Below are 18,434 nucleotides of genomic sequence, written 5' to 3'. Positions count from 1 at the left end.
CAGTGAGTCTATTGACTGATACAATTTTTATTGTTGCTAAAACATATTTACTGCTGCTGAAATCTAGGGAATATGGGATTGTTTTATACAGTCACTTCATTTTTATGGCTTGCAAAGCACTAACAAACATAAACTGAACTCAGTGAAGGAAAGCATCGTAGGATTTTAGCAAAGGCATCTGAAAAGTATGCCACAGATAACTTTATATATAAACAAGAAAAAGATCTTTGTGGCTCTGGGCAGCCTGGTCTGGTGGTTGGTGACCCTTCACATAGCAGGGGGGTTGAAACCAGATGATCTTTGTGGTCCTTTTCAACCCAGGCCATTCTAGGATTCTGTCATTCTATGATTCTACGATCATCTCTGGCCTGTTGGCAGTTGCCCTTGTCAAGGATGTCTAGTCCTCGTTGTTAACAGTGCCCAAGAGCCAGCCATTGCCTTACCAGAAAGGCTTCGTCAAGTTACTCACAATTACAGACAACATGAGGCACTGGGGTAGTCAGAGGAAAACCAAGTTCCTTAGAGGGCACAGGGGAAGTAAGTATGTGTATCCTCCCATTCTTGCATTCTGCTCTATCGTGATCATCTTTTGAGATCCAATCTTTTTCACAAAATCCATAAAGGAAAGTAGAATTGCAGTAATAGAAGACAATGCTGGAATGCTTACAGGGACATCCTACCTTGTAACCTAAGACAGACATCCAAGCAAGAATAGCTCACCCAACTAGAAGCCTTTCTACCCAGAAATAGTTTATGCTTTAATTGAAATGCTAGATTTTTCAGGAAATCGGTTGGCCTGTTGAAATTAATGGAGAGAGTCTGTTTTTCTTCCTTTGAGGATCTGGCTCAGTACGTGGTGATACTGGATAAGGAACCTCCTGGGATGCATGTTTTGACTTGGAACCAACCTCTAACCCTCTATGGCAAATGATAATGGCTTTGACATGCTTTTTACAAGAAGTTATCCGCATAAAAGAGTTAGAGGAAGTTTCGTTGGAAAGTTAAGCTTCTAATACTACTTGAAAACATCAGGAACACATTGAAAGCAACTTACAATCTGTCACCGAACCCTGTTTTGACATATGTTCTGTTAATTGAGCTTTTGAGGATGTGCGACTCCAAACATCTCTGTTTAAGGAAGCAGTGTTGCTTACCTATTTCGCATTCTCACAGGTAAGCTAAACTTTCATCTTCATTTTACTCAGCATTACTGTTTCTACCAAAACCCGATACATTATTCATAACTGCTTCTAATTTGGGCCTAACTTTGAACTGGAGATAATTGGAATGTCTCCAGTTGTTTTATGTGTTCACACATCAAAGAACATCAAGTCAGCAATCAGCATTGTTCTGATGTATGTATGCACATTTTAAAGAACCAGGAAATGGTTTTTGCTAGTGATAGAGGGAGGTTCCCCATTCTCCCTTCGAAAATGAATCATAATGATATAACTGGAGAGGTGACCTAGGTTATCACGTTTGCTGTGTATCGGGATCTTGGTAGAAAACTCACTTTAGGCAACAGGACTAACCTGAATTGTGGAATACGCCAAGTTGGAAGGGACTCCCAAGGACCATAAAGCCCCAGGGAAAGGTATATTACTAGTGTTACCCGATCACTCCTCCTGGTGCTGCAACTCTGCTATCCAGGAGTCAGCAGCACTTCCACGTATCCACTGCTCTGCGAACAGCCTCTCACTAGCTTGTACTTACTAAGACCTGCAGTGTATGAAAATCATGGACTCATAGCATGGCCTGGGTTGAAAAGGGCCACAATGTTCATCTAGTTTCAACCCCCATGTTATGTGCAGGGTTGCCAACCAGCAGACCAGGCTGCCCAGAGCCACATCCAGCCTGGCCTTGAATGCTTCCAGGGATGGGGCATCCACAGCCTCCTTGGGCAACCTGTTCCAGTGCGTCAACACCCAAATAAAAACTAGCAAAAACTGAATTAAGATATCCATAGACGCAGGTAGGACTTGCAGCTATAACTGGAAATTTAATTCCTTGTTTTATAAATATATTCTAGCTCTTAGTTATTAATTAGGTAGGTTTACCTATTGCTATGTAGCACTTTGATTTCTTACTTTGCATCATAAGAGATCTTTTGCAATGGATTTTTGAAGCACTGAAGTGGTTAGAAAGGGAGAGATGTTTAATTATGCTCAACTGCTCTCAAGGACACTTTTGAAGATGATAGCTCTAATTTTTTTCTGTGCTACTGTTTTCATTTGTGTAAATTATGCATCATCCTGGGTTTTATCAAACTTTGGGCTTGATCCTGAGCACACAATCATTCGTATGGCCACAGAGCTGCAGTAGTTACTTGTTTGCCTTTATTTGGAAGCTTTGTGAATGCAAATCAAGTTGCATCCTAAGTTGGTACGGTGAACTCTGGCCTGAGAAGCAATCAGAAATGGTGCTATAGGATAAATTAATCTGCAGTTTGTCTTTGGGGAAGAAAATAACCCTTCCCCAGAAGTTCCCATCAAGGATTTGTCCGAACGCTGTAATAGCAAGACTTCTTGCTTCAGCACATTTGGCTACAAGGGAACGAGTTCAAAGCATTTGCTGTAACTGCATTGCTTTTGAAAGATTTGCATACTAATTCAACCACTAATAATTTTATATCTTGTAAAACCATCAATTGGGTCTTTAAAATTTGATATTTTGCATGTTGTATTACAAAGGAAATATACTGCCGGTATGGTAATTATAATGATATTTCACATTATTTCTTATTTAAGCTTTTTAAGCCTTAAATGTCTTAAATTTCACTAGAGGCGATTATGCCCAAGTTGTTTGAATGCACAATTCAAGATTCTGTCCTTTTCAAGTAAGTGTCAAAGCTTAGGGGACTTGTTGCTGTGCTGCAGCTCACAAGCAAGTAAATACTGTGGGCCTCTGCCACAGGTGGGAATGTATTTCAAGTGTACTTCTTGCCTTTTTCCTTTCTGTCCTATCACTGTAACATACTACAGAAACAGCAATCTGGCACTGCAGTCCTCAAAACTGAGCTAGGTAAGTAATCCACTTGCATTCCTGATTGCTTTGAGGAGCATTCCTGTATGCTTATGGCAAGTGTCCCAGCTACCCGTGTGTTCTGCTGCCCATCTCTTCCTCCCCCTGCTTCATCCCCCCCCTTCCCCTTTCCCGTGCCTTTACTAAAAGAGCAACTGGGAGCCTGCAAGTCACAGCCTCGTGCTTTCAATCAAAGCAGAGCACCGAATAGCTGCCACTCACGGTGGGTCCATCGTCAAGACCCCTGTGTTAATGAGAAAGCAATTTGCCCACCTTCAGAAACCTTTCACCACTCCCTGAAGCAGCCTAGACCACACAGGTTGCATTCGCCATAAATTTCCCCCTCCTTGGCCCCGGTTCCATTCCCCTTTCTCTCCTTCATCTCTTGAAAATCAAATGTTCAAAGGTTATTTCTCTGGTCTTGCACAAGTAGGTCCTGCGCTTTCTGGTCTTTCTTGGCTCATTAGGAGATGCTCCTTCAGATTTTCTCCTTTCCCTGCCCCATTGATTGCAGTGAACATTTAGGATAATTTAGTTGGACTTGGAATTATAGACCAGGAAAACTAACGTTTGTGTCAGGCTTGCCAGGCATGCGCACAGCACAAGTCCAAGCTCTGGTTTTGGGTCTCAGGCTCAGTGGTTTCCACTCAGCCTTTTGACTCAAGCCTCTTGCTTCAGTTCACACCCAAAGAGTTTCGTTTTGAATTGACAGGGGTTGGAATGAACCCTGAAAATCCAAATGCTAAGCTCTACCAGAACAGCTGCTGTTGTCTGAACTACTTTACCAGCTAAAACATTCTGAAGCTTTGCTCTGGTTTGGTGAAAACTTCATTAGCCTAACATGTTTCATATTTCATTGAATCATGATGGCTGCTTGGCTTGGGGGGGCAGGAGTGTTTATTAGCTGATTCTTTTTGTACTAACTCTCCACCATAAATATCAGTACGATCTTACCACTCAACCACGTCAGGAATTATATATCTTACGCCACGTGTTGTCAGACAAGGAGAGGAAATCTTTCCAGCACAGCAATGCATAGGTGCATTGTGAGGTGCCTGACCGTGGCCTGGTCCTCGCAGCAGAATGCAGAATTTTGTTTGAAAATTGTTTTCCTATTTGTATTTTCTGAGAGAAGAGGGTTCAGGCTCTTTTAAGTCCTGCCCAGTTGTAGCTGAATTAAATTTTAGCATTGTCTATCTTCTTTATTCTTACTCTTTTAGAATTGATTAAAAGCATGTTTACAGCCACGTGGGCTGCGCTGGATTTTCAGATAGGCAACTAACATTATCCTTTGAATTATGTGAGGTTGGGCTGAATCAGCTGCCTAATTACTTTCTTGTAAAGAAAGGACAGTGAGTGAAATGCCTGCATGTATCCACACAAACAGCAGTGTGAGGTGCAGCATTGCTACACAAGAAATTCTTGGCTTATAGTAATTTAAAATTGGGATGCCACCAGCACTTGCCTTCTGTTTTGTTATCGCAGAGGTCAGCAAGCCAAGGGGCAAGGCATTCACTAGTGAGCTCAGAGCAAGGGAGAGCTGCAGTGCTAGTGGTGTAGTGAGGGCTTTGCTGTCCTTGGAACAGGGAGGAAAGAGGGCTGGCCTTTAAAAGCCACCAGCCTCCCACCTCTGCCCACACGTACATCCCAGGGCACTGGCCAGCAGTCATAGAACCATATAGTTATATGACTATATAGTTATATGACCATATAGGGAACAGGTTGCCCAAGGAGGTTGTGGATGCCCCATCCCTGGAGGCATTCAAGGCCAGGCTGGATGTGGCTCTGGGCAGCCTGGTCTGCTGGTTGGCGACCCTGCACATAGCAGGGGGGTTGGAACTGGATGATCATTGTGGTCCTTTTCAACCCAGGCCATTCTGTGATTCTATGATTGCATGTGTTACCAAAGACTTTGGTTACCAGTTTAAAGTTTCTTTTTGTTATAAGGCAGTCCACTACTTGCAAAAAAGAGTGGTGTTCATTCTGTTGCTTGATGTGATGGGGTGCCTGTTGGTGATGATAAACATGTACAGTCTCTGAAAGCAAATAAAATTTTGTCCAGACTCTTCCTAGCCCACGTTTTCCTAACTTCTCACCCTCTGGTGGCTAAATCATATTGGGTTTGTGTCTTGTGAATTGCTTTTATTTAATTTTAAGGCCTGTTTCTCCCTCTAAAAGAAGGTTTTACACTTATTTTAAGAATTTCAGATCTGGTATTTTTCTCTGTCAGTGTCCTAACCTATTTCCTTCCTTAAGGGACTTAAATATATGAACTTCTAAATAAAGACATGCACTTTTTTTCCCCCTCTTCTTCTTTTCTATTTCAGGGAATTATTTTAGTGCTTATGAGGCTGGAGCTCTGGAGATTTCAAGCCCCTTTCATCCTCCAAAATGTCAGCACTTTCAAAGCAGTGGGTTCCTCTGCACTGCTTTGCACGCACTCTGCTGCACTCCTCAAACGTGACCTGCAAGCTCTGTGCAGGTGAGGGGCGAATGCAGGCAGGGTGTGCTTTAACACCTCGAGCTGGCAGAAATGGGCACTGGGGAGAGCCGAGCACTGCTGGGAAAGGAATGGAACTGAGAACACTGCAAAAGGCAACAAGTCCAGGTTAGTGAGAGAGAGAGTGCCTGTATGTGCTGGTGGAGACAGCAGTAGAGATGGATGAGATGGGAAAGGCTGCAGATGCAGGAAAGCGAATGAAGTAGGAAAGAGGAAGCAGGACAAGACAAGTAGTGCAATATTGTTTGGCTTTAAAGTATTAAAGCCCTTTAAAACTCGTCAGCAGTTATTCTTGTTGCCTCTGTGTCAGACTGTATCTTTGGTCAATGGTTGCTTTTTTCTTTTGGCCTGTACTCAGTATATCCCGAATTTCTGACTTGTAGGCGCACAGCTGCTGTATTACTTTAATAGTGTGAGTAAACGGAACATTTACATATTCGGTATAATAGGGGAATGCTGTTTGACCATTCACGGGAGGACCTTCTGAGTGTATTTCTTTGAGAGACATTCTTCCAAGGAAACTCCCAATTCCAGCAGAAACCTCCCTGCAGAATTTTCGGCTGCTAAAGCATAGAAAACGGTCTCCTTGTCACCAGGCAATTCTCAGAAGTTGTTTTCTTCACGTTCTCAAGGTGCAAACCATAGTTTTTAGATGTGAAGGCTGTTACTGAACCTTAATGGAAGTCTGTGCGGTGGAAAACCACAAAGCTGACCTTGGATGGTGGTGCTTTGCTGGTGGCTGCGTGTCCGTTGATCTCAGTCACTGTTCCCAAGTCTGACCAATATGCTGCAATTCTCCTACAGCAAATGGGAACGCTGATTTTTACTTACAGGGTGCTAATTGTTTTGCAGTGGTATTTTGTACAGCAGTGTGAAGGTGAGGAGGAGGAGGCAAAGAAAGGAAAAATCAAAGCATCGTTGTGGTGCTGTCAGAGCTGTGGGTGTTGTGTGTGGGAGGTAAAGGCGTGGGGAAAAGGAATGACATTTGTTGAACTTATTGCTCAGGTTCCCTGTAGTTCAGCTGTGTGTGCTGATGGTATTTATAGGGGTAACCCCTGTATGAATGAGGGAAAAAAACGATTTTATGTTTAAAAAAGGAAAAAGAAAAAGCTCCCCAGTGTCCATGCTGTCTAAAACACAGAGACTATTTAGCAACTCAGAGCAGCCCTTGTGCCTGCTGAACTGTCAAATCTGTCACATACAAAGGCTGCATCAATGAAAGGGCAGGTATTACACTGGCAATGTTTAATGGCAGCGAGTAAAGCCTGTTGAAACATAAGAACAGGTACGGGGACTTCGAGCTGTGTGCTGCTGTGGTTAAGTGGGGGCTCACGGCTCAGCTGCACCATTCCCTGAGATGAAACGTCATCACCTAGGCTGTGAGCAGCCTAACGCCTAGAATGGGACATACTGCAGAAGGCAGTTCATATATGGTTCCATAGAGATCAATTCTGCCGACTTCTTATTTGCTTTCTAGAACTTCGCTGGGTGAAATGAGCTGAGGACTCGGATTGCATTATTCCTATTTACTCTAGTGAATGAAGTAAAAATATTTAATGCATTATTTTGATGCTGTTAAGCTCCCGGAAGCTCACTGGTTGGTGATGTGATATGTAGTTTGTTTGATTTGGGATTAATGGATTAGGATGCATGGTTTGTAAAAAAAATCAGCACTTGTCACACCCGAGTCAGTCCCATGAGCTCTCTCAAACACCTCTTCTGTTGCTGTCATTTCCAATTCTGTGTCCCGCTCTGCAGAATTTCCCTGGAGATGTGATGGGTCAGTAGCAGGCCAAAGATGGGCTTCAGACCTAATCTAATCAATATTGTGACAAACGTAATGAAAGCAGCTGTGTCACCTTGGAATCCCAGCACGTTTTATCAGCTCGCTCCTAATGGGATGTGACAGTGAGGTTGATCTCTGCCTCCTTAGGAGGGGAGAGAAGTGGTGCAAGGGCTTGTGCAAGGATGGCTGTGTGACAAAGGGCAATCTATCTGTGTTAGCACTGCAGCTAAAGGTTGAAATGAAAGGTCCTTACTCACCCTTCAGACGCTGAGCAGTTATTAAAATAACTCTTATTTTCCTATGAAAGGTTTGTGTATTTATTAATTTTTCAGCCTGTCAAACACGTCATCTATCTTAAAAGAGACGGCCACTTTTTCAGTGGAAAGCTTCTGAAATTGGTTTCACCAATTAGAAAGCAGCAGTCATTCACCTTATATGTATTCCAGGCAAAGCACTTTCACTTTGATTCTTTGTATTTTATCCTGAAATAATTTTTTTTTGCTATAAAATATGATTAGATTAATTGTTCCTCCAATCTCTCACAACTTTAGCACCCTGGTTTCTTCTTTTTGCTAGCTTGGTCATAGTGAGTGGTGTGTTTTGGTGTACACTTGTCAAAACCTTGTGCCATTCTAGTTGAGATGATGGCTTTGCTAAAGATCATTTTTATAGAACAACAGAATGGCCCGGGTTGGAAGGGACCTCAAGGATCATGAAGCTCCAACCCACCCCCACCTCAGGCAGGGCCACCAACCTCCACATGTAATGCCAGCCCAGGCTGCCCAGGGCCCCATCCAACCTGGCCTTGAACACCTCCAGGGATGGACGGGGCGTCCACAGCCTCTCTGGGGAGATGATACCCTCACTCTCCATGCTAAGGGTTTTACATAGCTTTATCAAATCTGACAGTTTGTGCCCCCAGTTCTAATCAGCCTACTTTCTCTGCCTTGCTGGGTTCATCCAGACCCTTTGTGTTTTGACACCTCTCATGTGTTGTCTTAAGTAGTGTTGTCCGCATATTAGATGGTTATTCTCAAGGTGTTTGTTTGCTCCGTCTCTCTGCACTTAACTTTCCACCATGGGATGAATGGCAGTTAGTGTCAAAATGACCTCATGCTTAGAAATTCTGTGAACGTGTTGACTGTAGTTTGGATATGCAGAGCCTTGCAGAAATATTACTGTCATAGTAGGTATTACTGTTGGTGAAGAACCTCTAATATTTTATTCCTTTTCCTCGGTGAGATTACGTTTAAAGTATCTCGTGAAAATTTACCATTCTTCTCTACACATTCTGTTTTAACATAAAAAAATATCTAACTTGTCCTTTAACTGCAGAGTAAGCTGTTTCTGAATCTCATTTTCAATTATTGAAGTTTTCTGTATGAGGATTTCCATAAATCGCCTTGACATGTAAATAGCAGAGCAAAGCTGCCTTATGCTTTTTACTGAGCCTGCAATTATGTTTGCTGTAGAGCCTTTTTACTTTCCTTAATATGAAACTGATCCCTCCTCTCACCTACTCCTTTACATAACCAACACACTAAGAATTATGGACACGACAGCTAAATCCAGCTCTTAATTCCCAGGCACAGCAGCTATTACCATTGCTCCTCACTGTTTCTCTCTAATAAGCTGTAAGCAGTACAATATCTTATTAGTTAATTTGAAAATCGTTTCTCAAGGGATTGCAGGGCTTATGTGCACCAGGTCCCTACCAATCCACTTAGAGCTTAAATGCTGAGTAACGGTGTGGGACTGTGCTGGATGCAGCAGAAATGCCCCCCTTTCCCAGTGAAGCACTAGGATAGCACTTATGATCCAGCAGCAGTTGCACTGAAAACACCCCTGAACAGTGCTTTGTGGAGAAGGTAAGTGTCGTGGGTCTGAAAATAAGAGCTCTTGGTACCTACTTGGTTTTGTTTTTATCGATGCAAAACCTGCCACTTTTTGATTGTAAAGAAAACGTTCTTCACTGGGTTGTGTAACCCAACAGCAGGATAATTCTGTTGCACTTCAAATGCTCTGTCACTGAGGAAATGTCAGCACCGGTATGGTTCTTCATTTATTTAATTAATTATACTGGGCTAAAAACAGGGTCTGGGAATGAAAGCTCGGAGGCGAAATACCCAACTTCGGTGCACCGCATCGCTTCAGCCCTGCCTGTGCACTGCCAGCACTTTGCACCTGGTGGGTATTTGCTCACATCACTGTTTCTGTCTTCTCTGGTATTCCACACTGGCATCAAGAGTTACAAAATATGCGGTAACGTGAAATATCAACCATTGCTTCCATTTCTCCACAACCACACTGCATTAAACCATCACCATAGAATCATAGTCACAGAATGGCTTGGGTTGGAAAGGATCTCAAGGATCATCGAGCTCCAACCCTGCTGCTGCAGGCAGGGCTGCCAACCTCCATATCTGATACCAGACCAGACTCCCCAGGGCCCCATCCAACCTGGCCTTGGGCACCTCCAAGGACGGGGCACCCACAGACTCTCTGAGCAGCCTGTTCCAACGTAATCCTTGGGGATGTTATCAGCATGTTAAAGACCCCTTCCAACCCAAACCATTCTATAATCACACATGATCTAAGTATGACATAGTACACAGAACCTCCAGTGCATTCATCAGCTGCATCACAATTTAAAATGTGCCTTCTCTGTAGCACGTTACAAGAGCACATTGCTGCCTGCATGACTAGCCACAGAAGTCCCTGCCATCTCTCTAGCAGCAGTGCCTCTCACCCAGAAGTTCTCGCTGCGCAGGACTTACCGGGGTCTCCAGCAGCATGTCTTCTCACTGCCGGCGGCCTGGGGCTGTCCCTGCTTTCTGCTGCTTCACCATGTTCAGGCAACAACGTCTGCAGGGGTCTGTGGCAAGTGCTGTGTTTTCCATTACAGTTTATACCCCCGCAAACAGAAAGTGAACGGGGTGGCAGCACCCAGGAGGAAATTCTGACTGCCCCAGTCTTCCACTACGTAGGCGTCAGGTGGCTCTGGGAACTTCCATCCTGCCTCGGGCTTTTTAAATTGCAATGAAACCGGGGTTGTTCTGCTGCTTACCCTATATATAGACTTATAGGAACTCACATGCCTTACAGAGCAGAGTACAGATGTTGTGAGGAAGAGGAAGTGAGTTTGGGGGAGAAATTTCTCTTTGGCTTGCTGCTTGTATCGTCACTGCTAAAATCTCTCTTGGTTTGGTTTGGTATGATTTTAGAGCAGCATTTCTCCTGATGTTTCAGCTGGATTTTCTTTTGGGAGACAGATACAGAAGTACATGGCAATTACAATATTTTCCACGGAGAACTGGCAGCTAGGAGGCAACAATCCGGAATTAAACTTGTTGGATTTTCTTTTTTTTTTTTTAATCACTTTTAAAGTGACCTTTCTTTATGCTTCAGTTTTTCACAGTACGCCATGCACTTGTCAACAGGTCAGTTAAATCACACAGAAACAATGCTAAATGTTCTGGTTACAAACCTGAACGGGCTTCCCACATGGTAGCATGCCTATCCTTACCAAATGAAATAATGAAGATAAGTCAAGAACGAATTATCTATATCCACACGTCTCCTGTATTAATTACTGCAAACAGAGGTACATCAGGAAATAGCAAAAGGTGTTTTCTGTGTAGGCAGTGTTAATTTGTATTTGATGAAGTTGGCATGTCGTGTTTTAAATTTTTATTATTTACATTTTGCGCCAGATTTTGTAGAATGACACAGAAATAGCTACGTAGAAATGAGGAGAAGAGGAAAACTAGAAGACGGCCATAGGGAATGAGGAAGAAGACACAAAGGTGTCATCGTTAACAGAGAGTGACATACTTTGTGCAAATGGAGGAACGTGGGCACGGTATCCAAGACAAACAGCAGCACAGGAAAGGAAGTGCTGGACTTCTCCCAGCAATAGGTGCATCTTTAGTGGTGATCAAATGAGTCTGTAATGAGCACCTAATGAGTCTCTTCATCCAAGCTTTGGGGTGGATTAGAAGGGTGCTGGGAGCAACTACCAGCAACAAAGCACTGTACAGTGAGCCGCTGCTGCTGCTCACCATCATTAGCCTGCATTTCCCAACCCACAGCCAGGCTTTGGATCAGTCCCAGTTTCTTTCTGCACCTGCTTGCTGTCTTTTAACACTGACTCTGATTTTTATTCAAGAATGCCCAGCGTGACTTCAGAGCGATATAAATCCCGAACTAGAAATTAGTCTGCATCAGTGCTTTCAAATAAGAAAGAAACTTTTCTGTAAGAATCATAAGTAAAATAATACTTACTTTGCATTTCTTTACAGCAGCATTGCACAGTGGTTCTGCCATCCAGCCTTTCCCAGTGGGTGGACTTCCAGCTATTTCACTCTGTGATTTTTGTCATGTGTCTTGCCTCCTTCCCCTTAAAAGGAGGGGTGCAATGGGTTACAATTCAGAACAGGCTGATATTTTCCGCTGAAAATGCATTATAGAATCAGAAAAAGATTTGACATGCATAGTTTTAGAAGACACGAAGGTCATAAGAATGAGGAAATAGCACAAATTCCAGTATATCAAACAGGGGATAAAAGCAGAATTTTTAATGCAAGCAAACAAACGCCACCACCCCAATAAAATAAAACCCTCAAACCTTGTAGCAGTCACTGAGAAGTAACATCTAGAATAACGTCAATATCACTTATATTGCTGAATTGACTGATTATTAAAGTACATGCTGAAAAGTGTTTAACATAAGCTTTGGAATTTAGAATTTTGTTCCTCGGTGCAGTTACCGTGATAGAAGAATTATAAACCTCTTTTTCTTGAGAAGTACAATGGCAGCACAAAGGGAACTGACAGCACAATCATATCTCATCAGGGTGATGGATAAATCATTAACTGCGTACTTTTAATATCTACTAAGCCGTCTTAACCGTGATGTAAAAATAAATATATAAAGAAACTGGCAGTCGTTCTGTAGGAACCTACCTGAAATATAGTTATAATAACTAGAGAGATAATTTACGCAGATCAGCTTTGGAACAGGCTCTCTTTGTTTTTAGTAGGACTCTGGGTTTTCTTCAGTGTTGCTGTGTTACTAAGGTGAACTTACACTGTGATTCTGAGTTGGGTGCTGGTGTTTGTGGTTTCAAGACATTTCACTTTTTGTTTTATTCTTGTTAATGAGTCATAGAATCATAGAATGGCCTGGGTTGAAAAGGACCACAATGATCATCCGGTTCCAACCCCCCTGCCACATACAGGGTCGCCAACCAGCAGACCAGGCTGCCCAGAGCCACATCCAGCCTGGCCTTGAATGTCTCCAGGGATGGGGCATCCACAGCCTCCTTGGGCAACATGTTCCAGTGCGTCACCACCCTCTGGGTGAAAAACTTCCTTCTAGTATCCAACCTAAACCTCCCCTGTCTCAATTTAAAACCATTCCTCCTTGTCCTATCACTATCCACCCTCATAAACAGCCGTTCCCCCTCCTGTTTATACACTCCCTTCAAGTACTGGAAGGCCACAGTGAGGTCTCCCCGGAGCCTTCTCTTCTCCAAGCTAAACAAGCCCAGTTCCCTCAACCTTTCCTCATAGGAGAGGTGCTCCAGCCCTCTGATCATCTTCGTGGCTCTCCTCTGGACCCGCTCCAAGAGCTCCATGTCCTTCCTGTACTGGTGGACCCAGGCCTGGATGCAGTACTGCAGGTGGGGCCTCACAAGAGCTGAGTAGAGGGGTACAATCACCTCCCTCTCCCTGCCGGCCACCCCTTTTTAATGCAGCCCAGGACATAATGAACTTAAAATAGTTTGCCTTTTAAGAAAGGCACATCAAAAGGAGAGGAAAAAAAATCTTAATTTACTTTTGTGTCAAAATAATCTCACCTTTTTTCTTTTTATCAGGAGATATTTTTTTCTTTTGTCCTGGTTCAAATAACTGATGAGTACTGAATTCCTGTGACCGTAAATGTAGGTCTCCCTTCTAAAGAAAGCATAGCTAGAAAGAGCATACCTATAGCCGCAGCCGCTGATAAGGGAGCTTGAGGACTGCTTTCAGCAGATCTCTACTGTGCCTACCAAATGCCTTTTTTAATACAATTATTCCTTACTCCGGTACCTAGTATGTATTCTCTGGTATTAGCATAAGGAACTTGTGCTATGATGGCGAGTCTGTGGCTGTAAAAATCTGAAGGCCGGATCTTCGTATACTTGTACCTTCAAGTCTGAATTTTCCACAGTGGTTTGATGTCACCAATTAACTTTGTTTTCTGTTAGCTTAAACCAACTTCTAAAAAACTCTTTGGCCTCTTGTGGCCTTTATTTTGGTAAATTTAAACCAACATTCCTGTCTGCTCTGCAACCAAAATATGATTCCCTTGATTTTCATTTTCTAAATGTAAGGAAAGATACAAAGTGAGCAAGAAAAATGAGAAATTTTGGATTGGATGTACATTGTTCTGTAGCTTTTGTGTGATCCAAAGGTTTGCCTTGCTAGTGAGATGAGTGAAAAAATGCTGCTTCAATTCCATGCTAACAGCTGCAGATTTTGCCTGGAAGCAAAGTGAAAATATGCTTTTGTTGTTTTTTGGTAATACTTAAAGGGGGGAAAATAAAAGTAAATCAATAACTATGTTCCTGACTCAGTAGAGCTTCTCTAATGACTTTGAGGATGAAGATGACTTTCATATAAATAATTCAAAGATGTTCTGGCAAGTCTCCGTCAGCTTTGCTGCAGAAGCCATCAGAACCTAACGCAGTAAGAGCACACATTAGTATTTAGGTTGTGGTAGCAGTAAGTAAGCTTTCTCGGAAGCCAGCTATGTTTATGTAGCTTCCTTGTAGAGACTTCTTGCTTGGAAAACCAAAGTGCTCTAATGCCACTCACACTGACTTTCACTGAAGGGAGGCTCTTCCTGCTGAGGATGACAGTGAAGAACCTAGAGCAGGACCTACTGCATCTCACTTGAGAACCAGATAAAACCTCTTAAAGCTATAGCCTACATGTGATCCACATGCCATTCCAGAGCCGAGTTGGCCCTGACCTTCAGCCCTCGTGAGACGTGACCTGTTGTGTTTGCTGCATTATGAGTTAGCCACGTGCATGGATGTCATCAGTACTTTCTCTGTCGTTGCTCATCCTGCCTCTTGCAACCATGCACTGCCCTTGAAAACACTGAATGAGCTCGGTTTTGACAGAAGCTGAGTGTAATAAAGAGTTAAATAAGGCTGTGACTTAAGAAAAAAAAATGCAGGCAACTGATTTCCCTTTTGGTGAGGAGAACGGCTTCCTGCTAGCACAGACACTGCAATATACCACTGCGCAGAGAATGCGGAAACCCCCGTCCCCTTCAAAATGTGATGTAGTGGAACCTACAGCAAGCGTGAAAGCACAACGATATGCATATTTTTGGAGAAGTGGGAAACTTCTGTGAGAGTGAAAAGTTCTCATGCTTTTTTTTGTTTTGTTTTTGTTTTTCGCCATCTTTCTACTTATTTGAATACACTTGGCTTGGGGGAAAAGGAAAGCAAATAAAATCCCAAGGAAACTGCTGAATTTTGGGGGATGTTTTTGAAGAACTGAAGATCGTACTTGGTATTAGAGAATACAATACTGGTGCCTCTTCTGTTGCAATTCCCTTCCCAAGATATTACAATAATGTAAAAAACAATTCCCCAAATGGAGTCTATAAATTCACCAGTGCTCTTCATCGCTGAGAGCAAACAGCTGTGGCTTTTTTCCTAACAAAAAAGACCCATGTATGCTGCAGGCTTAAAATTAGAATTGCTGTACTTCCCAAGGAAGCTGCTAGACTCATGCTGAACAAAAGAGGTGCCTTAAGTAGGCAGGTTATGATTAATACTTGTATGCGTGAACACAGATAAACCTTCTTTTGCCATTGGATGTGCCTGGCTTTGGAAGAAGACACTTCATTTTTTTGATGTGTGAAGATTGGCTCTGAGTTTTTGCCAATAGAGTTCATGTCAGAATGTTACTGCTGCAGTTTAATTTTGATAGAGCATTATCTTTAAGCAATGTTAAGGCCACAACGCCATATGAATATAGCTCTCATTGCATTTTTTATACCTACATAGAGTCTATATTTTGACTTGTACTTCATTATGATGCTAAAAGTTATCCTGGTGTCACCTCCTACACGGTACTGGTTTGTTACAGCGATTCCTCAGTGCTATAGATTCAGTTGTTAGTAAAATGAAAAGCAAGTAAAACTTCAAGAAAGGATAGGAAGTCCATGGAGTTTAACAGTTTTGTGTTTCATAGAATCATAGAATGGCTTGAGTTGGAAGGGACCTCAAGGATCATCAAGCTCCAACCCCCCGGGGCCGCCAACCTCCATATCTCATAGTAGACCAGCGAGTGTCCAGTGAGTTGAGGACCGTGAGCAGCTGGATAGCAAAAGTTGTATTGTTTGATGGGCAGGAGGTGATCAGAGTGCAGCTTCTTTGAAGTCCAGCAGGAAGAGGGATGGAATGGATGTGGTAAATGCTGCAGAGACCTTTTCAGTTGGCTAGCTGCTGCTGCGGAGGACCTTCAAATTTCATAGCCTTCTCTGCAATGGAGTCGTCGTGTTCACAATGGCTGTGTGCTTTTGTACAAATGACAGATGACATCGTAGCCTGGAGAAGGTGGTGGTTGCTCTATCCTACTGATCTGCTGTCACTCTAGAAAGAGAGTTGAAAGGATTGAACTGTACTTGCACAAAGCATTAGTTGATGTTGAAACTTTTATCTTATTTTTAAAGTCAGCTTGGACTTGTTAAATTTAAAGTGACAATCATGATGTGTATTTAATATGCAGGAATTCTTGTATTTTTTATTTGAAATAATTTATTTAGTAGTGAAGGTTTTGAAAAATGCTTGTCATCTTACTGGAACAATTTCTCCTATATTGTGAATAAAACTGCGTTCCCTTTCAGCTTTATTTAAAGTAGGAAAGCGGAAGCACTCTAAAATAAGACCCAGAATGTCATCACATGACGTCTGATTTGTGGTTTTCTGAAGATTATCTTTGATTACTTGGTGTAACTTGTCATTTCAGAGGGAGTTTGAGAAAGAGAAGTTCTGTACTTGAAACCAGAATCTGTATCTGAAAGAAAGTCCCTGTTAATTCTAATCATCATGACAATTGGATCGGTTGCACTGGGAGAACATAGGCAGTATGTGTACAGTAACTGCTACCATCGTAAGTCTTTCCTGTAGAATGGAGATGAATTTCTCTTTACCTGCATTGCCTACAGGATAAGGCCTAGTTCAGGAAGTAGAAATGTGTGATTTCTCTAGCTCTTGTTTCATGCTAAAAGTAGTTCTTAGGGTCCAGACCCTGTTTTATCCTGTGACTTCTGTTTGGTTACATACTCAGTTTTTACAAACATGGACAGAAAGAGACTAAAGTCTCCTCTTTCATATGGTTTCAGTGTGAGCTCCTTTATTTTGTTGTTACTCATGGACACTGCAAACTAAGAAATTCCCATACGTTTTTGTGCAATTTGTTGAAGACATTTTTACATGTCACACTGATACAGATGGCATTGTCACAGTAAAAATACTTCTCAGAATTTTGGCATGTAAAATGAAGATGTAGATATTAGGTCCTGACTAGCATGGTCCTATCTCTGCCAGGGCCCATCGGGGTTAGGCCAGGTGGTGCCATGCTACAGATGCCAGCTAGATGGATGCAACATCTGGAGAGCTCTCGGGGTGGCAATAAAAGTTTTGGCCATCTGAACAGGGAACAGCTGCGTGCCACTGATGGCAAAGGTTTGCTGTTGGCTGTACTGCAAAGGCTGTGGATCCCTCTTCAAGTGTTGCAGAATTTGTTCATTTATGAAGAAGTACAATGTTTAATTAACCATACTAATTGCAGAACATGCAGTAAGACATGCTGACAGTTAGACATAGATATACTGGTACAATAAATCCGACTAAATGTAATCTTGGGATTGTCTGAGGAAATAAGTTGCATCAAGTCCTGTTTCAGGACACCTTTGTGGAATGGGATGGATGAATATGGTTGTGGGTCAGCTTCTTTCCCTCTGGTTCACTGTCTGTAGCTATATAGACATGGATTTTTTTTCTTTTCTTTCTGAAGAATCCTTGGAGAAATGGAGGATGGAACGTGTATTTTCTTCATTTATTAATTACAGTTCCATCTTCATGTCCTAGTGAACATTTGGATTTCAGTACTGAAAACTGGAACTGTGCATGTAGTTGGCAAGGCTGCGCTATGCCTGTGTTCCTATGTTTCATCATGTAGAAGTCTTGTGATCCTGTATATGGAAGTTAAATTTCTTGTACTGAGTCTATCACTCTTTGTGTTTAAGGGGATTCCAGTTTGCAAGTCAGAAGGGGAACTTCTGGCTGTAGAACTGCTGCACTCTTCAGGAAATGAGCTATTTACTGGGGATTTCCTTGGTGAAAAGGACTGCTTGGCATGGACTCAACGTTTGCAAGTTTTGAGCCAAATTTTCAGGAGACGCTATCTCCATTTCTGATCATTTTTCTTAGCACAAATATGTATACTTGTATCACACTGGAAGATTATTTGCCTCTAAAACCAAATGTAGTCACTCATGAATTACTTCATCTTTGCATTAATGATGAACTATCTTTTATCAACTCCTGAAACTCAAGTTGAAAAGCTGTGTCAAAATGCAGTGGACTTTTTTGTTTTATTTTTGAGGAGTTGTTCTGCTGGTATGTCCATTCAATGGGAACAGTTGGTGTATGACCTCTCGTGCTCAGCTATTCCCCCTGGGCACAGCATTTTTTTATGTCCTTCAGAGCAGAATGAGGATCTTCAGAAGAGCGTGGGTCTTCAAACAGTCACCTCATGTGACCAAAGCAGAAGCTGTGGAACAAAATCAACTATCCCTAATCCTGAAAGGAAATACCCAGCAGCTCAGCTGAGAAAAATCCAGCCTGGAAATCACCAAATGATTTCTTCAGCATTTCCAAACTCATTGCTGGCAAAATGGTTCCTACAGACACAACACGGGAGTTATTACAAAAGGTGCCTGAAAGTGAGACTGTGGCAGAAGGTGAACAGGCTTGAGGCTTTATTCCAAGAAAAATGGCTGTATGAAAGAGGATGCTAGAATACTTCTGGAAAAAAAAAAGGAGGCTGGTGTTGCAG

General features: G+C 42.4%; 1 protein-coding gene across 2 annotated transcripts in view; it reads right to left on the bottom strand.

Moving 5' to 3' along the window:
- RASGEF1A (RasGEF domain family member 1A) overlaps positions 1–18,434 on the bottom strand; it is a 146,647-nt gene that overhangs the window by 32,381 nt on the left and 95,832 nt on the right. The window contains exon 2 of one of the 2 annotated variants that reach the window (XM_004941966.4): positions 11,592–11,706. In XM_004941966.4, coding sequence (XP_004942023.1) covers positions 11,592–11,633 — 42 coding nt within the window. In that variant the 5' untranslated portion in view covers positions 11,634–11,706. Of the gene's footprint in view, positions 1–10,084; positions 10,355–11,591; positions 11,707–18,434 lie in introns of those variants that run through there. The other variant, XM_004941967.4, reaches the window with a different exon arrangement.

Source organism: Gallus gallus, chromosome 6 (assembly GCF_016699485.2).
Source record: "Gallus gallus isolate bGalGal1 chromosome 6, bGalGal1.mat.broiler.GRCg7b, whole genome shotgun sequence".
NCBI lineage: Eukaryota > Metazoa > Chordata > Aves > Galliformes > Phasianidae > Gallus > Gallus gallus.
This window is presented reverse-complemented; position numbering and strand designations above follow the sequence as displayed.